The 27,584-nt window shown below is 40.9% G+C and overlaps 1 protein-coding gene across 3 annotated transcripts in view; it reads right to left on the reverse strand.

Moving 5' to 3' along the window:
* ZNF704 (zinc finger protein 704) overlaps positions 1 to 27,584 on the reverse strand; it is a 57,857-nt gene that overhangs the window by 18,538 nt on the left and 11,735 nt on the right. For all 3 annotated transcript variants that reach the window (XM_081952150.1, XM_081952148.1, XM_081952149.1), the window contains exon 2: positions 13,006 to 13,253. In XM_081952150.1, coding sequence (XP_081808276.1) covers positions 13,006 to 13,253 — 248 coding nt within the window. The remainder of the gene's footprint in view (positions 1 to 13,005; positions 13,254 to 27,584) is intronic.

A 27,584-nucleotide genomic window follows, 5' to 3' on the forward strand; every position in this document is an offset into this window, starting at 1 on the left:
AAACCATGTTTTTCAGTGCCACTGTAACGGAACAGTTCTAAACAAACTGTTGTAAGTTGAGGAACTGTACTAAAATTCTCACTGTCATGACCTTGAACTGGGTGAAACAGTGCATAGGGCAACATTTTTTTAAAACTAAGCTACCTCAAATGGACTAACTTATAGAATGTGTCCAAAATCTGGGACCACGACTCCCGAGGGAATGAAATTTGGGGACGTTGTGGCTGCTTCAGTGTTACTGGCTGCCTCTACACTGTTGTGGTTACATGCTCTTAATTTTCAGTGTTCTCACTCCTTCCCCCATCCAGCAGCAGCCACTTACCTGCTTCCTGGGGAAGGAAAAGGAAGGGAAGGAGGGGAGAGGAGAGGAGGGAAGGAAATTTCCAATGTTTCCTGTCAGATTCCCACAAGGAAACTCAATGAAGAAGCTAACAGGAACTCAGTCACTCCTGCTCCCATTATTTGGTCATTGGTCATTCTATTTCTCTGTTTCGATAAAGAAATATATCTGAAATGATGCTCCAATTGGGACATGGGGTGTCTAGCTGCTCTTTAAAAGCTTCAAGTGAAAGAACAAGTTGGTGCAGTATCTGTTCAATGGATAGCATTTGCTCACTGTACTGACTGTCAACATGTGCTTCAAAACTGTCTCGTTAAAGATTAAGGCAGGTAAATCTACCAGGCAGTCATGCCAAAACATGGCAGTCCAAACAAGGCAGCTTAGCAATACCTCCAAAGATTCTCTGTCTCAAACTGTGACATGTATTTGGCAACAATTTCTACTATTGTGGGCGGCAGAACTGTGGATTATGTGGATTACGGTAGTTGTATTTAACAGTTTATGGCTATACAGAGGAATAACCAGTTCCTGAAACTAAGCAGTGGACAGGAGAGGCAAAAGGTTATACATTTTGTTGTGCTTTCTGTTCTTTGCTAAAGCATTGCAATATGTCACAGATTTTATTTTACTTTTTTTTATATTTACAAAAATGCATTTTATATGAATTGCTCATGAAATTAAGGCAAAAACTGTGCCTCATTTAAAGTACACTACCTATGATGCCACCTTTCTTTCTAGCACTGCTATTCACATTAATGAATATAGTAAAATTCACTATGTTTATAATTCAACCACGTGGCATTGCAACTGATAGCCTCATCATTTTTCTTTGCACAAAGACTCATGCATGGGGACTGCCACTGAGAGAGTGTAGGGATTCTGTGGGAATCACAGAGGTAATATGGATCTGTTAAAGTCCTTTAAAAAAATGTTAAATGCAGAGGTTTTGAAACAAAAATCCCATAAAGCTATATTTAATTGTATAATTTAAATAAAAGGAAGAAATGTTAAAATTTCTTCCCCACAGGTGTTATTTTAATATAAGTTCCCAAGGAGGAGGAGGAGGAGGAGGAGGAGGAGGAGGAGGAGGAGGAGGGAGGGGGGAATTACTGGCTGGAAAAAGTTCATTTGTCCCTGATTTATTATATGAATGATCTATTTGATTGACTTGGATTCTCATTCTCTCTCTCTCTCTCTCTCTCTCTCTCTCTCTCTCTCTCTCTCTCTCACACACACACACACACACACACACACACACACACACACACACACACAGAGGTTTGCCAGTTTTTACTTCTAGTTCTCAGCAATCTTTATTTTTGTCTTCTGACTTCTATTCCAATTTCCATTTTTCAATTCTTGGGGAAGTTTTCTTTTAAAAGTACAAATTGTTTTTCATAGATTTGTATCCTAATTGTAAGTAATTTAACAATAAGCAATTTGGGAATTATCATTCACAATACACAACATGGCACGCATGCACTGGTTAGTGGTCACAGTTTTCAAGTTATACAATAGGCTTATATATATATATATATATATATATATATATATATATATATATATATATATATATATATATATATATATATATATATATATATATATATATATATATATATATATATATATATATATATATATATATATATATATATATATGCTTTTGCTCTTTAAAAAAAATTAAGGAGTCTTTTAAATGGGGATCATAGAACGGTAGGGCAAGGTGGCAAGGGAAAAGTTGGTAGGGACTGCAAAAAGAAAAAGAAAAGAAAAATCAACCTGAGTGATTTCTTCTTCTTTGAGATAAAATCCCTCCGGAGGAACAGAAAAAGAAGCAAGTGAACCGCATTCCTGTTACTGTCAATCTGTCCATTCCAGCATTTGTTCTTTAAAACCTCTCAGGATTTTCAATAATTTACAATGCCATTTCTTCTCCTTTCCCCCTTTCATTCTGTTCGGCCGGTTAGCACAGTGAGCGCTGATCATCACATGGGCTGAAATAGCAGAGCTGTAAATTGCAGCAACCCCCCCCCCCATGAGATCATCCCACAATAGTGCAAATGAGAATGACATAATGCTTCTCTGAAGCCCAACATGCGTAGAGCTCATTCTACAGCCATAGCGACTTATCTTTTCCAAAACAGTTTTTTTTCTCTCCTTGTAAGATATTTCATTATTTCATTACACGCTGGGGGTGGGGGTGGGGGACGGAGGAAGCAGATTACATACAGAGCTGCTGCAGCAGGAAATATATCTGTGTCCTATCTGTTCTATTCTCCTCTCCCCATCTTCCTTTTTTAGGTCAACATCAACAATAATGTATTTTCTGTATCTGAAGAAAACTGAGATTACGTAAGTCTTTGGATAGGGAAGGAGGGAGAAGGGAACCAAAGTACAAATATGGAGCTTTTACACAACATGGACAAAGGAACCGTCTCCTTCAGGACCAACTCCCGAAGGCTTCCTGACTTGTCCATGGAGTTTTCTTGGCAACAATACAGTACAGAAATGATTCCTTCTTCTGGGGTGTATTTCAACTTCCCAGCTTAGTCCGTGACCCTGGTATTTCTTTCATTCCAAAGCCAAACCTTGTTATCTTTAAAGCTTAATCCAAGTCAGTCCAGCCACAGCTATCTACAGAGTCTTGTAGAACATGTATTGTACAGTTCACTAAAGTCAAGTGCTTCTCAGTTAAGCATTTCAAACTTCCACTGATATAGGCATTCACAGCTGGTATCTGTTGGGTCATTTTGGGCTTCAAGACCACAGAGGCAACTATGATGAGCAGGAACTTAGTAAGTCCCTGCTCAGTTACTTGTGGCCGACTGTGCAGACTATCTTGTCTCTGTAGATGCCAGACATATTTGCTGGTTAAACATCATGAAATCTGTCACAAAACTCTGTGACCACTGTCACAAAACTCTGATGTCCAAAGCTGCCCAACAATTTCAATCTTATTTGACTTCTGGTAATAATTTTAATAACATCAACATCATGAAAATGCAAAATTATTGCAAGTCCTTTAATCTAGAAATATCTAAATAAGCATTACTACAACAAACATCATGTGGAATTCAGGAAATTACTATACTGTACATTTTGGGCTTGGAAGCCATTCAAACCAAAGAAAGCAGTCTCTGTACAGTATTGCTGCCATTTTATAAGTTGCCAATATCATCACCATGCATGGCATTTTTAAGTTTTGTGCAGTACCAAAATCTAAAAACTTGTAACTAAAACTGTATGTGATACATAGGAATCTGTGCTCTCTTTTAAGTGCCAGTCAAAATTCAGAATTAGTCCTACTCCTTGCAGAGAGACTAATTAATAAAAACTTCCCACTTGGAGCTATTAAGAATTTTGGAGGGGTTATTGTTGCATCCATGGGAGAGTTGGATGGAAGAATTTACTTAAATCTTCATCGTATTTATTATAATTTTGAAAGTGGCCGACTACAATAAAAAGATTTATAAGTCAATTCTTGATGAAAGAAAGAAAAAAAGGGAGAGAGGGAGAAAGAGAAAGAAAGAAAGAAAGAACAAATGAAAGAAAGAAAGAAAGAAAGAAAGAAAGAAAGAAAGAAAGAAAGAAAGATTGCACTCGTAAATAGAAAACGGCCTCACTCATATGTTCTTGAATTCAGGCATATGGACACACAAACCAGAAGCATAACACTATAGAATCCTGGGTAAGAGGTACGTCAATATTCCTCCCCTTTTCCTACTTACTTTCTGAAGAACAGATAGTATTTACTTTCTATACTATTTACTTTCATGATGCCATTGTTTAATTTTCTCTCCTAGGCACAGACTCCTTCTTTGTTCCCTAAAAGGAAATTACGTAAGAGAAAAATCCAAAGATAATTGGGATCCAACATTTCTCTACCCCATCCAGCCTGTTGACGGGCAAGGATGAAGAGAATTGTAGTTTAAAACCTGCAAATCCTTCAAGTGATTTGACTAAATGGGTCCGGTCTATGAGTCAGAAGGAAACATAATTCCCAAACTGTATTAGCAACAATGCGGATGGAAGTAGTGGGGTGTGAACTTTAAGACTTGTGGACGTCAACTCCCAGAATTCCCCAGCCAGCCATGCTGGCTGGGGAATTCTGGGAGTTGAAGTCCACAAGTCTTAAAGTTCCCAAGTTTGGACACCCCTGCTCTACAGGCTGACTTTAGTACATTTGTACACTGTCATGGCAGACATATTAAACATACACAAGATGACATTTTTCCCCTTTCTGGTTTCATCAGCACAAGTGTCTGACACTTTACCAAAGATATTTGTGATATAATGAATGGCACCAAAGAGATAATTTTACTGTTGCTGCTGGCTGCTTTTGAATCCTTTCCTGAAATCTAACACCATTTCTTCAAGCCTCATGCTTGAAAATGAAGTATAACATCTCTTTTTATGCTACCATGTCTGTGGCGTACATTTGTCCAAATAAAACAACTTGGCAAAATTATCCCCTCATATTACACTGCTTGGTGGCGTGATCACAGTATTGTTGGCAATATAAATATAAATAAGAACATTTATCATTCCAAACTTACTCCCACAATGAAAGGATGGAGAAAAAGAGACTACATGCAAACAGCCACATTACCTTAATTGTTTTAACCAATACATCAAAGCATTGTAATAGTAACACCATAAAAGTAAAAAGAGACTTTTTTTTAAGGAAAGCTTGTCACTATGCCTAGATTTCACACTTTATAGTTGTGATCTTAGACTAGGGAACACTGAAGACAGATAGGAAAATCTTGGCAAGATCTTCCTTCAGATATCACATTTAGAAACGGAAGCTATGTAAAGCTGTCAAGTTCTCCTCATACACAAAACTGCCCCCTTAAAATGTTACTTTGTAGTACAAAGCTATAAACCACTGCTTTGTATACCTTAAATTTGGTTAATGAATAACATATCACGAACAAATAATATTGACTATCTTCCACTGGCATAGTTGAGTCTGCAAAAGTCTTTATAATATTTATCTGTCCTTGCCTTTAGAAAAGGAGACGTTAAAGAAAGCATTCACTTATATACAATGAGTCAACAAAACACTGAAATCAATGAATCAAAACGATTCTTCCTATGCATTGAAAATTAAAATTCAAGCAACTATTGGAGAGGCTCTGGGGCGTGTACCCCTTAGGGCTATAGGCTGTGTACATAGCATACTTCAGTGGTATTTCTAAAAATGTGAATGATAATTTTTAAGAAGATTCAGGGCCTGTTCTAGAATTTATACAAACAGCATCATTAAAGAGAGCAAATGGAATGCAGAATAGTATCTATTTTTTCACAAGAAGTAAGTATAAGCCTGCCTACTAAGAAAATATAATATTTGATGCTTGTTACTGTTTTATTGTTTTAAAATGTTTTTAGAATTTTAGTTGTAATGTATGTTTTGAATTGTGAACTGCCCAGTCATTTGTGGTGATGCTGCTATAGAAGTCAAATGAATGAATGAACAGACAAATAAATAAATAAATAAACCCTATATACTAATCACCAAACTCCAGTAAGTTTAATGAAACTTTCTATCACCTTAATGTGCTTAGGATTTTAATAATATTTAATATAAACACTTCTAAAAGTGCAAATGGAGCAATAATCTTAAATTAAAGGAGGGGATTTATATATTTTCTGTCCCAATATAGGACGGCCATCTGTAAGCCTGAGGCTTAGATACTGGAATGAGCCCTTCCAAAAGGTATTTAACAAAACTCTTCACAGTGGTTTTTTTTGAAAATTTAGAGGGTATAAACAGACAGCAAGTACAGTAGTTTGAATTTCTTCACAGGTGGGTTGTTCTTATTTCCATATCAATAATTAGTGTTTGCAAAGGAATCTAAATCTCTCTAAGTGAATGAAATAAGTCTGGTCACGATTCAAATCTAAATTATTGATTACATTGGATAGAGAATTGGAGCCAATTATTTGAAAAATAAACCGAACAGGAGTTCTATCTTCTAAATGCAGAGCTCACATAATAACCACAAGGGCTAGTTCAACAAAGATGATTAAAATGGGTCACAGCATAATGTAATGTGAATGCAGTCATAGTATGATAAGACACTGGCTAGCAAGTGTCACCGTTTTTAATCTAGGAAATAGTATTATGCTTTTTGGCAGGCATCCTTAATAGCACCTGCCTTTTCAAACCTGATTACTGTTATTCAGAGACCAATCTGAAACACCACCAGTAAAATATGCAACATTTACTCATATGGATGCAGTGGACTGTGTTTAATTAAGTACCATATCTGCAAGTCCATTCCATTTGAAGAAGAATTTTAGTGTATTTTATCAGGACAGAAACAAGACAAAAATAGTAATGAGGAAAAAAAAAACCTACATTCTTCCCTTTCACTGAATATGGAGCTGTGCCCCTTGATAGCATTACGATTCTGGGATAATATATGAAACATACTATACTTACTAATATATAGTTTTCTTTTGATGCAGAGTTAACATAGGTCATTTAAACCAATGTATCTGGATGTATTAATTCCTTTCCTAATTTACTCTATTTGGGTGTGATTTATGTTGCACACAACTAAACTGAACAGAATTAGCTCAAAGCACATTCAAGCTGGATTCTTTGCACTGTCACTTCTCCTTTTCTTTTAGTTGCTGGAGACTTTCAAACACTCATTCAATGTTGCTATGTGACAAAACTACTAAACAAGCAGAAATTGCTCAGATGGAAATTGAGCCTTCAGTAAGAGAAATGATACACTCAAACTTTATTCTGGCAGCTTCCACATTCAAAACCTCCTGCTGAATTATTATTTAATTCAGTGCTCTTTAAAAAGCCAAAGGCTGACGTAAGCAAATAACAGAATTAGGAAGAAATTGTGATCTACTGTATATTTAATTTAGCCTGAACTCCTTGGCTGATCTTGAAATAACTAACCAGAGTTAAATCTGGTTAGAACTTGAATGAAAACTACTAAGAAATCCTAATGTTGACTTAAATTTACATAGTTTTTTTTTAAATCCAGGAAGAAAGAAGTGGAAAACTATTTCACTATTATAATTTCAATATTATCGTCATGTATTCATTTAGAACTATTTATATATTCAGCCCCATTATGAGACCACATGGACACATCTATTTGATCACCAGTAATTAAGCATGATCTGAAGGATTCTTTAAACTTAGGCAAAACAGAATCGGTGCTCAGATATTTCAGATGTTTTGCTGTTGCATAGCTAGCTAATCTTGCACAATAAAACAGGTGCTAGAGAATAAGGACAGGAATGGCAAATGAATTCCAAGGGCATAATTTGGGGATCTTTTGGAAAAATAAAGGGTTTTTATGCTTAGAAATGGAGGGGTTGATCTTTTGCTCCTTTGCAATTTTGTCACAGGACAAAATTGGACAAAAAATTTGTGGGAATAGGAATGGGAAACATAATTCCAAAACATAATTCACCCTCCCTAGCTCAACTGAATTCTAAAATTTGACCATTTTTTGCAAATGAATTCCAAAAGGACAAAATTGGACAAAAAATAAAAGTTTGATCTCTTCTAGTGGTGTTGCTAGAAACACATTCCAACCTTCCAGTTGATTTAAGCAGGCATCTCCAAATTCTGGGCCACAGACTGGTACCAGTCCGTGGCCTGTTAGGAATCGGGCCACACAGCAGTAGGAGGTGAGCAAGCAAGCAAAAGAAGCCAAAACCATCTCCCCCCCCCATCCAGTCCATGAAAAAAATGTCTTCCATGAAATCAGGACTGCACTGTAGCCATAGGCACTCCTGATTTACAAAGTCTCCCTTTTCAATAGCTGTGCTGAGGAATTTCCACCTGTCTTACCTAGCCTGATTATCACAAAATCAGACAGTATCTAGTCAAAGGCGTCTATCTTTAGAACATAGAATAATAGAGTTGGAAGGGACCTTGAAGGCCTTCTAGTACAATCTCCTGCTCGAGCAGGAGACCCTATACCAGTGATGTCAAACCTTTTCGGCACCGAGTGCCAAAAAGGTTGCACAGAAACATCGCGTATGCTCTTGTCAGTGCTGCGCTCCGAAAGGCTGAACTTCCAGGTTCTAAAGCGCATGTGTGCCTTATGATCAGCTGGCCGGCGCACATGCACAGGCTGGTTTTCAGCACTGCCACGTTCGCGAAGGGACCACGCTCTGGAAAAGCTGAACTTCCAGGTTCTGGCGTGCATGCGCACCTGATAATCAGCTGGCTGGCACATATGCGCACACCGGTTTTCGGCACTGCCGCGTGCACAGGACAGCTGATCAATGCCCGTGCATGCACACCAGAAACCAGGAAGACAAACAGGCAAGGCCGTGCGTGCCGGGTAACATGGCTTCATGTGCCACTTTGGGCATGCGTGCCATAGGTTCGCCATCATGGCCCTATACCATTTCTGACAAACGGCTTTTCAGTCTCTTTTTAAAACCTTCCAGTGATGGAAAACCCACATATTTGACAACTTTGACAAGATTACAGTTCTAACATACACTAGTTGTTACAACATGAAGCTTCTAGCACCAATAAAACTTCTGCCCATGAATTTTTTAAAACGACGAATAATTAAGGAGAATTTTAAATGTTGTAAATAGTTTCAGATCTTGTATCGCTGTCTTCAACAAATCACAAGTTACTTCCACAAACACTAAATGTCTTAGCTTGACTAGCAGAAAAAAGTGTAAAAACCTAAAAGGGCAATTTTCTTTATTGCTGCCAAAAACAACTTCACTCTTCTAGAAGTATACACGCAACACACACACAAACATACATATTTTGAAAATGTTTGCATTATTCAGGGTACTTGAAAAAACAGAGAACTTCAGTTGTACAGAACATCAATCTTATTCATGGAAAAATGTTACAGGTCTGGAAGAATATTATTTTGGTAATTATTTTGAAACTCAGTGTATGAAACTGAATAAATTCAACTATGTAAATTGTATATAATAAAATATGCATTTTGTTTCTTTTTATGAAATAATCCCTTTTGTACATTAAAGTTGTAAACACTCTCTAGTGCCATCTGGTGGATCTGATATAAACCGCCAATTTCATAATCAACATAGGACAGCTTTTCCCTGTGATACTCTTAAATTAGACTTTGAAGAAGCAAGAGGAAGAGTACAGATGCTTCTGAATGAGATGTCACCTGTCTATCTCAAGGACTAAAATATTAAAGATTTCTAGTTTGAAGACCTATTAATTCCAGTATGATTCTTGTTAGCCATGTGGGAAGTTGCACTGCCTCAAACAGAATGCTTCACATCTCAAAGTTTCATTCGCAGTCACAGCTTCTGCTCAAGGAGTACTAGGGAATTCTGGTCAAGAGAATTTTGGCACAGCTCTGGCTTGTGTGAATCTGTGATCTTTTTCTGGGAAGGAAATGCTATTCACTGTGATTCATACCTTATTCAGTCTTTGAATTGAACCATTGCAATGTGTTTCATGTACAGCTACCATTGAAGAGCATTTATAAGCCACAACTGGCCCAGAACAGAGTGTCTCAAATAGTTATGGGTGTATCTTGTAATACCCACGTAACACTTATACTGCATTGGTTGATTTTTGGCTTTGGGGTAGGAATCAAGGTGCTGTTGTCACTTTTTAAAGCAGTGCATAGCTTAGACCAGGCTTTCTTATAGAACTGCCTTCACCTAGCAACATCTGTCCACTCCATACAATCTAGCGGGGAAGGCTCCTTACATGTCCCTTTGATCAAACTGCCAACTGCCATGGAATTATTTCTTCTAATTGCTGCCCCTTCCTATAGAACAGCATTGGCCCTGACACTGAAATGCCCTCTTCCCACATGACTTTCAGGAAATATGGAGATTTGGCTATTTTATCAAAAAAGGAGAATATTTTTAGCTCAAGTTTGAATGAGTGCTCTCTAATAATAATTTATTAATAATAATTTATTAAATTTCTAGACCGCCCCTTCTCCCCGGAGGGACTCGGGGCGGTGTACAGGAATAAATTTAAAACATACATACAATCATACACATAGGTAAAAATCAAATTAAACAACCCCTGTACAATTTATAAAAATTAAAAAACAGACCCTAAAACCAATCCTAAAAATTTAAAAAAATAGAACTGAGGTGGGATAGGTGGAATTAGGCCAAGCCGGCTAGCTGGAATAGGTGGGTTTTAAGTTTCTGACGGAAGGAGCGGAGATCCATAGTCATTCTAATGTCGGGGGGAAGGTCATTCCAGAGGGTCGGGCCCATCACAGAGAAGGCCCTTCCCCTAGGTGTCGCCCGCTGGCACAGCCTAGTGGACGGCACCCGGAGGAGTCCCTCTCTGTGTGAGCGAATCGGCCGAAGGGATGTATGGGGCAGGATACGATCCCGCAAATAACTAGGTCTGAACTTGGTTGTTTTCTTGCAGACATTTCATTAACCAAACTACATGCTAATGATGCTACCTAGTTTGGGTAATCAAACGTCTGCATGAAAACAACCAAGCTCAGAGTATACCAAGGAGTCCTTCACTGGCTGTTTCATCAAGGCATGTACAGTACCTCACTACCATGATCCCTCCTGAGGAGGAATTTATTTTATTCTTCTGCATATGTCTACCGGTGTTATAATACAAAAAATGCTTTTTAAAATTCAATTCATAGTATTTTAATTTCAGTTACATACTGAGGAATTTCATAGTATTCAGAGTCAGCTAAGTGAAGTAGCCTATAAGCCTTGAAACAAATCAAACACATTCCTCCTATCTCGAATCAGACCAATTCACACAAACCGCTAAATAGCTTCCCGGTCATCTACTCTATTTGGGTACTTACGACCTAAACATGTCTTTGCATCACTGCAATTCAGGTACAAAAAACCCCCATCCTTTAGTACTCTAGTTTTAAGATTTTGTATCTCTTTTATATGTGTACATACATCTTTTTAATACAAACTCACATATTTTACACAGGTACACATTTAACATCTAAAGTTCTGCATTTCATTTAGAAAAAAACCAAGAGGATTCTGTTGGCATCTTTCTAATTAGCAAATTTTATTAAAAGGCAAAAAAAAATGTATGATTTTTTTTTTTTTTTGCTCTGAGTGGGGCATTATGCTTGATGAGCAACATGACCCCTTTCAGTGATATGTCATTATAAATCACTAAGAGATTTCACGCCTCTAAGAGGTTAATGGTGAAATATCAAGGCTTCAAATCACTCACGTCTTTTAGCAGCAGATGAGTGAGTGAGAATATCACTTTCAAAAATGCCACTGTGTTTGCTTTTACACCAACTTTATAGGTGACAACCAATACAATTTCTGAGAAATGAGTCTGCAGTCTCTATGCATATTACAGAAAGTGCTTCCATTGGAAAACAATACACAGAATGTCTTCAGTAGCAAGAAACATACAATTTATCTTTAGCATATTTTCACAATCCTTTGTGAATGCCCCAATGCAAGTACATATAATCCTCGATTTACAACTGGTCATTTAATGACCTTTTGAAGTTCTGATAGAAACTTTCCCGCCCTGAGACTTACGACCCAATTTCAAAGTTCTGACGTCCTGTGATCACATGACTGCATTTTGCAGGATTGGCAACTGGCCCATATTTATGGCTGTTTGCGATGCCCCGTGGTCACATGACTGCAATTTACATTTTCTTTCATTTTTTGCCAAAACTAGCCCATAGAGAACAATGGGTTTGCTTAATGGTATACAATTAAACACCATGTTAAACAAGGTTGTAACATTAGGTCTGGTCATATGGTTATCTGCTTTATGATTATTACAACTTACAATCATAATTACCTCATTCAATTACCATTATTTATTCCTCACAAAATGTAAGAGAAGATTGAACTAAAAATTATAAAGTTAATTATTCCTGTTTGACAGAGACCAGATGCACTAAAGGTTGCCCAATAAATCTGTATCTCCTATCTATAGGATTCCAAAATTAATGTCCACTAATGACCCCATAACACTCACTCATCTGGCCTCAGAGCAGCTTCCTTTTAGTAACCTTGTTCCATTCCCCATTAGCTGCAAGCATGCACTGTGACTTCCACCTGTGACCATAGGACATCTCCTGCAGCTCCTGAATTGTCTTTGTTCCCTTCCGCTTTGGCCCTGCCGGTGCAGAACAGAAGGAAAAAAAGGTTCTATGACTTGAGTGATTCTTCTCTGGGTGGCATAGGGTCTCCTGCCTTGAGCAGGAGGTTGGACTAAAAGACCTCCAAGGTCCCTTCTAACACTAGGATTCTGTATTCCTATGTTAGACTTGCATCAAAAGCATTACAGTTAGTTTTCAACTTACAACCATTTATTTAATGACTGCTGAAAGCTACAATGGTACTGAAAAAAAGTGAGTAATGACCAATTCACACATTTACAACTGATGTAGCATCTCCACAGTCACGGGATCAAACTTTGGATGCTTCGCAACCGGCATGTACTTACAATGGTTGCAGCATCCCAGGGTCCTGGGGCTGTCATTTGCAATCTTCCTAGGGAGTTTCTGACAAGCAACGTCAATGGGTGAAAAAGATTCACTCAATGATTGTACGATTCATTAAACAATTGTAAACATTCACAACAGAAAGAAGAACACAAAATATACTCAGAATTTTATCAATTTTCAATTTTATCAATTTTTTTTCTTTTTCTACTTTTTAAATTTCTGTACCTTGTAGGAGGCACATCAATGTTTGAAGATACAACTTTGCGCTTCTGTTCAAGAAGACAGATAGAACGAGTATTTTCTTTTTCATGATCATGAATTCTGCCAAATTTTTTGGCGTCTGCTGTTTTTGAATCTTCTTCCTTCATAGCCAACACACAAAATTGCTGATCTGAGAGTTTTTGATTTAGATCACTTTTTAGGTCTTCCTTTTGAAATGCTGCAAAGGTCATTTCACGCTTTATGCTGGTTACCTGAAAAATAAAATACATATATTATTAGGTTTCTCACAATTCATTTTCAAAGAATGAGTAGACTGGGTTAGCCCTGACCCTGCTGACCTTGGGGCATTGGATATGCGATTGACTTTGTTGATGGTTATTTTGCGATGCTCAGTTGCTCTGTGTTTTCATTTTATATGAATTTTATTTGTTTTACTTACTGTACTGTAAGCCGCCCAGTCACCTATGTGAGATGATCGGCCACATAAAGCAAATAAATAAATACTGTTGCAAGTTTTTTTGGGGGTGGGACATGTTATTCTACATACAAAATTAGGCCGTGTAATTTATTATAGATCTTTCTTGTAAAAATCAGTGTTGTTGGCCAGCATATTTTAATACCTGAACAGTACTTGCTATAGTAAAAATATTTCCGTAATGAAACTTGAACAGGATACCTTGCCACTAAAAACAACTTTTTAGCAAAGAAACTGTCAAAATTTCTAGTTATATTTCATTTATGGTGTAACTGTGGAGTCATTAGACAGGTAGGAGAAGCTTCTAAACAATTTTGATCAGCTTTCTATATTTTTGATATCAGAAGATATTTTCTTCCCTACTAGACAAAGCGGACACTGTCTTATCCAAAATGATCTTGCCTGGCCAGTTGGGACATGAAGAGAGGTAGATCTTTTACTACCTCCTCCACAACCATCAAAACTACCCCTTACATTACACTTGAAATTCACAGGAATGTGGGTCAGAACACAGGACTTTTTGAAGGTAACACCATTTCTGGAAACTGTTGCACTTGAAGATAGATACCATCAGGTCCTCACTCCTAATTTTCAGGAACCTACCCAAAACCTTTCTTATAAAACAAGATAATGGTTTTCATGCTGAACTGTAGAGATTGAGAATTTCATCTAATTTATTATTTTACTTTTGAACGTATATGGAGATTCTCATTCATTTATCCATGTCATAGTTGTCCCAAAGGTGCTTTTTTCAAGAGGCAACTGGACTTTCTGGTTTAACAGTTCAAATATCCTTTTCCTCAGGTTATTCTACCTCATGGGATTCTTCTGCTTGTGCTCTGAAATCACCAGTCCAGGTGGCAAATAAATTTAACCAACAATGATTTATGTAGATCTGGCTTATTTGAAAGTGAATATGTTCATTGATACGTCTCTTTTTTATTCCCCCCCCCCCCCCAAAGTTCTTTTAAAATTGGACTTCATGTTAACTATATACCGGTATTTATCACTAAAACTTTCTCCTCATGAAAAACTACATGATACTTCAGTTTTGTGAGATTAGGAGTTTAGGGATAATTTGTCACTTTCTTTGCCTTCCAGATTTTAGGCAACTAACTTGAAAGTACTGTACCTTCTTTTAATTATTTGTTTGCAGAGCTGGACTGAAGGGAAAGTCCATAGTACTTTACATTCTCCAAGCAGCAGAACAATGTACTAGATAATTGAAGTTACAATCAGATTTAGATTCATTTTTGAAGATCTGGTAGTTAAAAGAAAGATTCGCAATACAGAAAGATGTATTCATTTCTATATGACACATTTAAAGGATAAAACACTATAGCAGTCCCTATGTGCACGTCTAAAGATTAAAAGCAAAAAATGTTTAAAAATATTTTAAAAATCCACCAGCTGTTTCATAAATAAAATTAGAACAATTATATTTAAGAACAAAAAAATTATTTCCAAGCTTTTTATCTTTTGATATACAGCCAGATGACACAAGACTAAGAAAACATATTTCTCCTATATTTTAAAGCAAAAGGTTCAAAATATTAAATAAACTCTATTTTCATAAGTAAAACTGTCACCGAAATAATCATGAACATATTTGAAGGAAAAACGGCAGAAAAGAAGTTGTTTGACAGAGAAGCTGATTTTCAACCACTTACAATAGATCTACAGAAACTTGATGCTAATTTTGAGACAATTCACTAAATCTGTGTAACTAGATAATAATTTAACACGGCTTTGCGTAAGATGTCTTCCTAATGGTGGTTAGCTAGCTGTGTATATCTTTCAGAAAGCATAATATTTATTTTTATACATCATCAGGGATCCATTATTTGGGACAAGCAAAATACTGCAAAGAGAGATTAATCAGTATTTGGATAGGAGCACAATTAATTGGTTAAAGACAATTGCCAGCTTAAAAACTTCAACCAGCTCCTATTTCATAACACATTAACCTAGCTGTTACATGATATGCTGAATTATAAACTAACCTTGTGCAATACGTTTGTACAACATATCTAGGCTAAAAAAAGTTAGGCAATTTGTGGTCTAGTGCATTGTGCTAATGTACCCTAGCTAACTTTATATATCTATGTGTAAATGTAGCAATAAGGATGGATACACATACACACACACACACACATATTCACATATTCAGTATTATTTCTATATGGGAAATAGGAACCATGAACACTTTTTCCCAAACCAAATTTATTTCATATGCTCATCATATTTGAAAATAAGTGAACATTAAAGTATGCTTTTGAATTATTTAAATCACTTAATAAATATTTTCAAAACCATGTTTTCAGAAATTCTGCTTCAAATATCAATATTATCAGGGCTTGTTCCATACATTCAATAAATAAAATCTATATTGTTAATGTATTGAAAAAATGTAAGGCAGATGCATCGTCAACGGTGATGGGATATAGCAGCAACTTCTCCTCTCATGGTTTCCTTTAAACTCTTATTACCTATCTTGCCTTGGGTGAGTTGAATTCATTCAATTGACACAAATAATTTCTAATGAATTAATTCAACACAATGTAGCCTAGCTGTTATTTATCCATGCTCTCCTAGCTTTTTCCTAACTTTCCTACCTTTTTAATAAAGTTGCCTGAAATAAGGCAATCATAAACAACTTTTACAGAACCTACACAGATCTGTCATGAAATCACCATGAGTACAGCCTGATTTCCAACAGGTTTTATTTATTATTGAATGGAAATATAATGCCCGTTTAAAGCCAGATTTGTACATATTTAGGCTCCGGGCCAAGATTTGTGGACTGCGGGTTGGGAGGAGCATCATTTACTATCCTCCTTAAGCAGCAGTATCACTTGAGATTATGCTGCCACTTTTTATAATGCAGATGCACATATTTTGCTACATGCTGGGATAGTGAACTTAATTTCTTATTCACATTAAGAGGATTACAGTCAAGAGATATTAGATGACAAAAAAGCAAGTCAGCTTGATTTGGGTTAAAATAGTTCAGTGCAGGGGTTGGGTTTTTTTTTCAAACTTGGCAATTTTATGTTGTGTGGATTTCAACTCCTACTGGCTTGGACTTGAAGTCCACATGTATTAAAGTTATACTATTACCTCTTGACCCAAACCTAGTATCATGATTGCAAGAAATGGTTCAACACTGAACCATTCAGTGTTGTAATGTATGTGTTTTTGCCTTCCTGGTTCAATTCACTACAAGAGACAGAAATGTTTTGAGACCTGAAGTACACACAGCTCACAGAGGTCCATCGGAACAGGAGTGAGGTAAACTGGAAGCATAATTTCTAATCTCTTTGAGAAGAGGAACAAATGAAGTGTTAGTAATGAGTTAGGCATGCCACAGTTAAATATTAAAGAAAATTTCTCAACCCCATTTTCAAATCCTGCCACCCCCATACTTGTGATTTGGGTCTACCCACTCTGTGGCTTCAGGCCTGCTCTAGATATTAAACAAAGCCACTGTCCTTCAAGAAGTAACCAACCTCACCACACAGATAATTAAACACTACTGGAGACAGATTACAGGAGACATAATTCACAAGTTAAAGTACTTTTGAGAATTCTTAAAACACTCACTTTTGGACTTTAAGTCCCAAGGATTCTACTATATACCACTGGAGGAGAGTCATGTTAATTGATGGCACAAAAAAATCAGAACTCTGAACAAAACCAACATGCTTGTCCATGTTTCTAAAATTTGTTAGTATTTGATATATGGTAAAATCCCTACCATATGTTAGAATGAGAAGTATGATTGAATGCATCTTGAGTAATTTTGCTAGTTTTCAGAACTTTCTACCAAGTTTACAAAATAATTTCCAGTTAAATAATCAATAATGGCAAATAAACTATGCAAATGTGTGTGTGTATGTGTGTGTGTGTGTGTGTGTATGTGTGTGTGTATTTATTATTTTTGACCATTTGTTTTATTAACTATCATATTGCATACACTGCTATTTTATCTCTAAGTTGCATTTGTTGTTGTTACAAATGTAATAAGAGATTTGCCGTCTCCCATAGAATTAGGAATCTTTTAATGTATCACAACAACAAAGTCAGTGAATTGTCCAGAAGTACCAAAAGATTGTAGGCAGATTTTAAAAGCTTTATTTAAGCATTACAAGAATCACACATTCAGTCTTTTAGTCACACAAATCTTATGAATCAAGAAATCTATTTATCATTGACCAAATAACAAAATAGGCATGGAATGGAAGATGGGACTTTCAACTTCTTTTTTCATCTCTCCTTTTATAGGCAGTGTTGAATTACTTCAGTTCAATTGGGGTGTAATTGATTGATGATTCTTCATTAACCTGCAGAAATTATGTTTCTTTGTGGGAATTGTTGGTATGTTCTTGGTTGTGCCCAAACCTGACACCACCAACCCCCCTCAGGAAATGTAAGAAACATGTCAGGATGCTCAGTTAAGGAATCTTCTATTCCTTCATAGTCTGGTACACCTTGGCATGTTTCTGAACATATTATGCTGAGGTATATATAATCATCTGTCACTTTCAGTGAGTATATTTGTGTTACAACCCCGTGTTACAACCCTTGGTATGCCCAAATATATATATGTTGTATTTGTGCTGATAAATAAAGGGAGACTAGTATAGATCTATTTCAAGCTATTTAGCTCTCATCAGCTAGCCATACCCTTACTGGGATTTGAACCTGGGCTGTATTACATATTAGGCAGAAGTGTTAGCCACTAAGCCACAGGCTCTCCTCCTCATTAGCTGAGCTGTAACACAAGGTTGTAACACAAATACATACATACATACATACATACATACATATATTGCCCAAGACAGCAGTGTGATACATACATACATACATACATACATACATATATTGCCCAAGACAGCAGTGTGATGGCCTATAGGTGAAAACACTCATTTTCCACTCAGAAGGTTGAGAGTTCCATCCTAGGTAGTGATAGTTTGTCTACTGCAAACTCCACATAGATATCAGGAAGGGCATCTGGCGAGGAAACGCTGAGCTCCATTCATTTGCCCCAACTCCACCCCAATAAAAAGGAATTACAGAGTTGTAAAAAAGAAAAAAAAATATGCGGCCCAAGAAACTTCCTTTTCACTCAGGACGGCCCAGGCAAGCCAAAAAGGTGGACACCCATGTTCTAGATTGAATATCTTAGGTAAAAAATGAAGTTGTTCTACTTTTCCTTGCCATCCAATACAGTGCAAAATGATAGAAATAAAAGAAATATGCTCTACTGTAACCTATGATGCTTAGCTCCTACTTATTTGCTTTGCTACATAGACCATACAAAGAATTAATAATTTTAGCTAACTATTTTTGCCGGGGCTTGAATAGTCAAACCATATTCATTCCCTGCCTGTCTTTGAAAATCCACCTTCATCTATACACTAACTGAGATTTGAGGTTTCAGAATACAGAATTTTGGGCAGAATTCCATAATTTGGGACAAGTGAAATCACACAAAAATAAACTACGGTGTTCAAAGCAAAGCTTCAGTAAAGCACAAACTCACAATGTTGAGAAAAAACTACTGGATTTATTTTCCCATTTTAAAATTGCTACACCATATTGCAAGAAAAGGCTTATGTTGCTAACAGACTATAGAGAGAGCAAAGTATTTGAGACAAAATAAAGCAACTATCTAATAAAGGGGGTCAATTGCTGGCAATGAGAATGCAGCTCAGAAGACACAGTTGAGCTGAATGTAGGTGGCAATGAAACTTCCATGCAAGAACATTACAAAGTCAATTTAAAATACAGGACTGGTGGTAAATGACAGTTCTGAAGAATGGGCATGAATGAAATTTGTTTGTAAGGATTAACATACAATGTGTCTTTCAGAAATATTTCTTGTGAAATATCACAAGATTTTTCTGAGCTGTTTTACTAGCACCAATAAACTCTTCCTGTAATTGTGGAATATACTTCACAGTGAATCTTTACTAATACCAATGGGAACTGTAGAAATACTCTATTTTATTAAAACAATAAACAGCTAAGAGACTGTTTTAAAACAAATCAATTTCTGTACATATTTCTTAAAATGTTTCTTCAACATCAACCACTTCTAAATATTCTTTCATTTCTTATGCCAGCCTGAAGATGAAGCAGTTTGAAATAGAAGAATTATATCAAAAATCCTTTCACCAGGAAATCTCTACAGTATTCATGAAAAGAGCTAAAATGTTGTTGCCATGCTAGAAAAAGTGGTATTCTGAGTTTTCCTTTATTGCTACATTTGGGGCAAATCAACCCAATTTATATTTATTTTTTTAGGTTGTTAATAATTCCTTATTAAATATAAGGAGAGGAGGAGCTTCCGGGGCAATGGCGGCCCTTCCTAGAGCTCCGTGAATGAAGGGGCTCCCTGGCAGGGATAGCGGGCGCTTTTGGCCCCCACCAGTCATTCTGGGGGGTCTTGAGCTGGTCAGTGGCAACCCTGGCTGTCTCTGAGAAAAACTGGGACCCGGGGGGAACAGCTGAGACCCGGGAGAATCAGACAGCCAGATGGACAGGAGATCGAGGATTGAGAATTGTGGATGGCGGCTAAGAGGCGAGAACGCTGAACGCTGAATGCTGAGGCTGGGCCGCGGCAGCCGGAAAACTGGAAAAACTGGAAGAGCGGAGGATGAGGTTTGCGTTGCTGCCAGGGCGGCGAGACAGCGGCGAGACAGCTGTGCAGCGGAGGAGCGATTCCATGAGGGGAGTGAGTGAGTCGGTGAGAAGGAGAACGAATTACATCTTGTTCGGGGGCGGTGTGTGGACCCGACCGGCGATGGCGATGATGGCGGCAGCGGCGGAGATGGCGCTGGAACACCGGGCGCCATATTTTCTTCCACCTCTCTGACCGCGGTGAGCTGCCTATTCAGGAGGCCGGGAGGGGCGGAGAGGAGCTGCGGGGTTCGTAGAAGCAAGCCAGGGGATCGTAGAAGCAAGCCAGGGGGGTCGCCGGAGGTTTGGGCGACCCCCAGAAGATCAACAGGCCAGGAAACTGGCCTTGGCACTTCGCCCATTCCCCCCCCGCCCCCCCACCCCCATGGATTTGCGATTTGTGGCTTCTACACACTTTAAGAACTTAAGAAGCACCTTAAGAACTACCTCTGGGCCTCGATGGAGGACTGTTAGACTATTGTGGTTTGGCGATGTAGGCTTCCTTTCTCCTTTTAGTTACCTTTTACATCTAGCTACACCTTGGCCTTTTTACATTTATTTACATCTTGGACCTATTGCAAAGAAAACCCTGCCATAGCCATACTCACGGACTGATTAACATCATAATTTATTCTAGGGCTGACATTCTACGACTGCGAGGGTCCCCCCTCTCGCAGATATGCCCCCCTGCCCTGGTGAGGGCCCACCTCGATGAAGGGTTTATTAACCCAGAGAGGTGGAGGAAGCGGGGGATTAGGGGTTTTTTAGCAAAATGTTTTTTAAAATTTTTAGGGGGTTCCAGGGAGGGGGGAGGGTTATTCAACCTGGGGGTATGGATACAGCCAGGTCAACAGGTGGGATCAGGACGGAGGGGAGCGGAGTGGGGGAGGCGAGAGGATACAGCATTCCTTTAGGGGGGATTCCGATAGCGACGGTCGTAGGGAGGGGCGGGCGTGAGGACACCAGAAGAACACATGGTCGGTTGGGAGACCGGGGCTGTTGGACACGCCCGGTCGCTTATACCAACCCCCGCAGTCTAGGTGGACAGGATCGGCAGAGCCTGGGCCTTAGGCTGATGTTATGGAACGCGAGGTCCGTGGTTAACAAGGCCCCCCTCATCAGGGACTTGATCTCAGAGGGGGAGCCGGACCTCGCAGGAATAACGGAAACCTGGTTGGGCCCGGAGGGGGGGTTGCCCCTCGGGGAAATGTGCCCTCCAGGTTACCGGGTATTCCATCAGCCACGGGCCCAGGGCAGGGGCTGTGGGGTAGCGATAATTATCCGGGAAGATTTGGCTCCAAGAGAATTCACTGTGTCGCAGACATCTGGTTGTGAGTCTCTGGGCGTGAAATGGGGCCCAGGGAGTCAGTTGGGTCTGTTGATAGTATACCTGGCTCCCCGCCATACATCAACGGCCCTGCCCGGACTCCTCAAGCTGATCGCGGAGATGGCGGTTGAGACCCCCAAGTTATTAGTGATGGGGGATTTCAATCTGCCGTCGACGGGAGAGGCATCCGAGGCAGCCCGGAAATTCATGGCTTCCATGACAGCCATGGATCTGACTCAAGTAGTTCGGGACCCCACACACGAAAGAGGCCACATACTGGATCTTGTGTTTGTCTCCGACCAGTGGACGAGTGATCTGGGAAGAGGGAATTTAGTCATCACACCCCTGTCATGGTCAGATCACTCACTTCTCCAACTGGACTTCCCTGGCGCTACTCCCCGCCGCGGGGAGGCGGAACCAGACGGTCCCAGATGGTTCCGCCCCAGGCGTCTGATGGAACCAGATAGGTTCCAGGCAGAGCTTGGGCCACCTCCTGCAGACCTGTCCCACTCCCGGGCAGAGGACCTGGTGGCCGCGTGGAACAGTGTGGCCGCCGGAGCCTTGGACCGGGTTGCGCCTTTGCGGCCTCTCCGATGGCAACGATTGACCCGGGCCCCCTGGTTTAACGGGGAGCTAAGGGCGATGAAACGCCACAGGAGACGCCTAGAGAACAAGTGGAGATCCTCCCGCTCCGAATCCGATCGAACACAGGTAAGAGCCTACTTAAGGACCTACCTTGTGGCAATAAGGGTGGCCAAACGTCAATATTGTGCCACCCTTATAGCGTCCGCAGAGAACCGCCCTGCCGCCCTGTTTCGGGTGACTCGCTCCCTGCTGGCGCAGGGACAGCGGGAACCCCCATTGCAGGGCAGGGCAGAGGAGTTTGGGGAATATCTGCAGGATAAAATTGATCAGATCCGGAGAGGGTGGACCCACTCCAGTACTCCAGAGGGGGCGTCCGAGGCTAGTCTTGAGATTCCACGCTGGGAGGAGTTTGATCCTGTTGTCACCAAAGATTTGGACAGGTTGCGCGGGCGACTGCAAGCCACCACATGTTTATTGGACCCGTGTCCCTCCTGGTTGGTACTGGCTTCCTGGGAGGGCTCACGAGGCTGGCTACTGGGACTGGTGAACGCTTCGTTGGGTGAGGGCCTTTTACCAACCACCTTGAAAGAGGCGGTGGTGAGACCCCTGCTCAAGAAGCCTTCTCTGGACCCAATGGAGCTAGCAAATTACCGTCCTGTCTCCAACCTTCCTTTTTTAGCGAAGGTTGTTGAGAGTGTGGTGGCTCAGCAGTTCCCGCGTCACCTGGAGGAAGATGATTATCTAGACCCGCGCCAGTCCGGCTTCCGGCCATGTCACAGCACGGAGACGGCCTTGGTCGCGTTGGTGGATGATCTCTGGAGGGCAAAGGATGGGGGTTGTTCCTCCATCCTTGTCCTATTAGACCTCTCGGCGGCTTTCGATACCATCGACCATGGTATCCTACTGCGCCGTCTGGAGGTTTTGGGGATCGGGGGCACCGTATTGCGGTGGTTCCGCTCCTACCTCTCTGGCCGGACGCAATGTGTGTTGACGGGGGAGCAGAGGTCGACCCCGAGGCCCCTTACTTGTGGGGTCCCACAGGGGTCGATCCTCTAGCCTCTCCTGTTCAACACATATATGAAACCGCTGGGCGAGATCATCCATGGTTTTGGGGTGAGATATCATCTGTACGCTGATGACACTCAGCTGTATATTTCCACCCCAAACCACCCCAACGAGGCTGTTGAAGTGATGTCCCGTTGTCTGGAAGCCGTGCGGGTCTGGATGGGTGACAACAGGCTCAGGCTCAACCCCTCCAAGACAGAGTGGCTGTGGCTTCCGGCACCCCGGTACAACCAGCACATTCCATCGCTGGCCATCGGGGATGAACAATTAGCCCCGGTGGAACGGGCACGCAATTTGGGCGTCCTCCTTGATGCCCGGCTGGCTATGGAAGATCATGTGGCAACCGTGGCGAGGGGGACGTTCCACCAGGTTCGCCTGGTGCGCCAATTGCGACCCCTTTTGGACCGGGAGGCCCTGCACACAGTCACTCACGCGCTGGTGACGTCTCGCCTGGACTACTGTAATGCTCTCTACATGGGGCTCCCCTTGAGGTGCACCCGGAGACTGCAGTTGGTTCAGAATGCAGCCGCGCGGGTAATTATGGGGAGATCGAGGTTCTCCCATATAACACCGCTCCTGCGCGAGCTGCACTGGCTTCCTGTGGCCTACCGGGTGCGCTTCAAGGTGTTAGTTACCATCTTCAAAGCGCTCCATGGCATAGGGCCTAGTTACCTGCGGGATCGTGTCCTGCCCTATACATCCCTGCGGCCCATTCGCTCACACAGAGAGGGTCTCCTCCGGGTGCCGTCCTCTAGAGATTGTCAGAAGGCGGTGCCCAGGAGTAGGTCCTTCTCTGTGGCGGGCCCTACCCTTTGGAACGACCTCCCCCCAGACATTAGAACAACAACCGATCTCCGCTCCTTCCGCAGTAAACTGAAGACCCACCTGTTTCGGCTAGCCGGCCTGGCATAACTCGACAACTTTTCCACCCCTAGGTCATTTTTAATTGTTAATTTTAGTTTTTAAAGTATTAATGTTATTGGGGTTTTAACCTCTTTTAGTATTGTAATTATTTATTTATTTTTTACCTCCTCTGTATGACACTGTGCTGACTGTTGCTTGTGTACGTCGCCCCAAGTCCCTGTCGGGAGAGGGGGCGACTAATAAGTTTAAATAAATAAATAAAATAAATAAATAAATATTAATTAAATATGGTCAAAGCATCTGAAAAGGGTTATATCTAAAAGTAGTACCTAAAATAAATAATTAGGAGAATCACTATAAATGTACTACACAAACTGCTTTTTGTATTGTATTTGTGTAATATATATTCTTACAAAATAAGGAAGACATCTACATGTCTATTACTGTATATACTTTCAGAACTAACAGTTCTGGAGAAATATCGAATAAGTACTTGAAAACTAGCCACAGCCCTCAGCTAACTTTGGTTGCTTTGTAAAATAATTAAGCAAAGTCACACTTGGTTAGTGCTTGACAACAGTGACGTGCAGTCAGGGGAGGCGGAGCCTCATCACTCTCATCATGAAAATAAAAAAGAATTACTCCAGGAAGCCGTGAAAGTGGCTGGGAGAGGCCCGCGGCTTGGTTTAGCCTCCCTGGACATCTCAGCAGCAGCCCCAAGTGTGCCGATCTCACCATTTTTTACATCGGGCAAGCCCAGGATCCTTGCAAGGGGAATGGGACGTGTGCAGGAGGCTCCTCAGCTCCAGCCTCAATCAGCGCAGCCACGGTCCCCTTCATGTTGGCTCAGGAAGGAGGGGAATAGGACCACGTGTGCAGGGGAAGGGGATCGCTAATCTGCTAATCTGAGGCTGTGCGCTGAGGAGCCGCCTGCACACGTGGTCCCATTCCCCTTGCAAGGATCCCGGGCCAAGTTACAGGAGCCAAGGGGGGGGAGTGCTCACGTTGCTTGCCGCCTTCGGTATACCGCTAGGTTGGGGAGTGGTGTTCTGTCTGGCCAGAGGGGAGAGTTGCCGGGCGGCTGCTCTCTTGTGAACTGGCTCCCGAAGAGCCGGGCACAGCCTCAGGGGCGAAGCAGCCATGAGGTAATCATGCTCACGAGCAGCCGCCCGGCAAATCCCCTCTCCAGCCGGGAAAAGCGCCATTCACTGACCTAGGGGGTATCCCTAAGGTGCCAAGCCATGTGGTGCTCTGCCCGCCCCCCCAGCTCCTGCGGCTTGGCACATTCGGGATACCCCCTAGGTCAGTGCATGGAGCTCTGCCCGGCTGGAGAAGGGGGTTGCGCGAGCGCCTGTTTTGCCCGCAGCTTCACCAAGCCCTTGCGCAGCTCTCCCAGGCCACTGCTGCCCGCCGCCGACCGCTGCCGCCCCGCTCCGAGCATAACTTTCAAACTCCAAAACTCGGGGCTGAGTCTTCCAGCATCGGCCGCTCTAGGAGTGCTCTCTATGGTCTTCCAGCAGCCGGCCCACCCATGTACTGACCTAGGGGGTATCCCAGATGTGCCAAGCCGCAGGAGCTGGGGGGATGGGCAGAGCACCACATGGATTGGCACCTTAGGGATACCCCCTAGGTCAGTGAATGGCGCTTTACCCGGCTGGAGAGGGGATTTGCCGGGCGGCTGCTCATGAGCATGGTTACCTCATGGCTGCTTCGCCCCTGAGGCTTTGCCCGGAGCCAGTTCACAAGGGAGCAGCCGCCCGGCAGCCCCAAAATTTCGGGGAAACATGGTAACATCATCAGTGCTAGAAGGGGGAGGAAGGAGGAGAAAGGAGAAGTTTCTCTTCTCAGAAATGTCTTCTTAGTGGAGCTGCGGCAGCCTGCCTGCCTCTTTTTGACATTTCTGAGAAAAGAAACTTCTCCGTTTGGGCTGCGCCTGTGCGATCGGAGCAACCACGTGGTTTGATTATGTCACCAGCCTCATCAGTCATAAACCTCACCGCACGTCACTGCTTGACAAGGACCTCATAGGAAATATCTATTAAAAGAGTTTTGTACAAACAGATTTTCCCCCTTTTCACCCCCCCCGCCATACAATATAAATCTCATACAAATGCTATACCCCCCCCAACCCCCCCACCAAAATTCACTTTCAAATATTATACCAAATACTTTGCCCCCTCCCCTCCCCCCATCTTAAAATAGATTACTCGTAACCCCTCTCCTCCCAACAAACACAATATAAATTGTGATAGCTATGCCATCTAAGGATTTTGAGTCCCGAATTGCGTTCAACAAGACTTCCAAAGTTAAAATAAATAACAATGGGGATAATGGGCAACCTTGTCTTGTGCCTTTTTGTATCTCGAAAGTTGTTGACAAATTTCCATTAATAATAAGTTGTGCATTTTGTTGCTGATAAATTGCTCCAATCGCCTGCCGCAATCGTGGTCCCATATCCATCTTTTCCAAAGTCTTGGTTAGAAAGTTCCAATTCACTCGATCGAAGGCCTTCTCTGCATCCAAGAAAACCAGCACTGCAGAGATCTGCTTATTCTTATCAAGATAGTCAATTAAATCTATGAGTTGCCTTACATTCTCCTTCATATGTCTGCCTTCAATAAATCCTGCTTGATCATGATGAATAATCTCTTGAATAACCGGCATCAATCTGTTGGCTAGTACCTTAGCAAATATTTTATAATCTGTGTTCAGAAGAGATATCGGCCTGTAATCCTCTGGTTTCTTAGGGCCCTCTTTATCTTTAGGTATCAATGAGATAAAAGCCGCTTTCCATGAGGGAGGTATTTTACCTCCTTGTTGTATATTACAAAATAGTTGTGTAAGATATTCAATCATTTCCAGTTGTAAAGTTTTATAATACATTGCAGTCAAACCATCAGTCCCTGGAGCCTTAGCTAATTTAAGTTGATTTATAACTAAAGTGATCTCATAAGACGTTCCAAATTTGCCTTTTGAAGCACAGAAATTTTGGCAACCCTTTTTCCTTCCAAAAAATCATCTATTAACTTGTTCTGTATATTATCCTGTACATATAGCTTAGTATAATAGTCCACAAATGATTTTTTAATCAACTCTTGTTGATATACCATCTTCCCTCAAAACTCAATTTTATCAATAATTCTGTCATTCATATTCCTTCTCAAAGTATATGCTAACCATCTACCAGGTTTATTAGCGTTGGCAAAGGTGTTATGTTTAGCAAATTGTAAATTAGTTGCTGTTTGTTCTGCTATAAGCATCTGAAATTGATCTTTCAACAGCTTTAGCGCCATCTGGAGCGCCTGGTCATTCGGGTTTGTTATAAGCAGCTGTTGCTTGCTTTTTATTTCATCTTCCAATTCCATTCTCCTTTTCTGTCTAATTTGTTTATGTTTAAAGTTCATATGTATCAGGACCCCACGCATATAAGCTTTACTTGCATCCCAAACTGTTTCAATGGGAGTGCCCTTATTCATGTTAAAACTGAAAAATTCCTTCATGTGTTTTTTAAGTTCATCAACATTTTTTTCATATCTAAATAAATTTTCATTTACTCTCCAAGACCTTCTTGGCCTCATCCCT

This window comes from Natrix helvetica (assembly GCF_964273705.1).
Source record: "Natrix helvetica genome assembly, chromosome: 4".
In the NCBI taxonomy this organism is placed as follows: Eukaryota; Metazoa; Chordata; class Lepidosauria; order Squamata; family Natricidae; genus Natrix; species Natrix helvetica.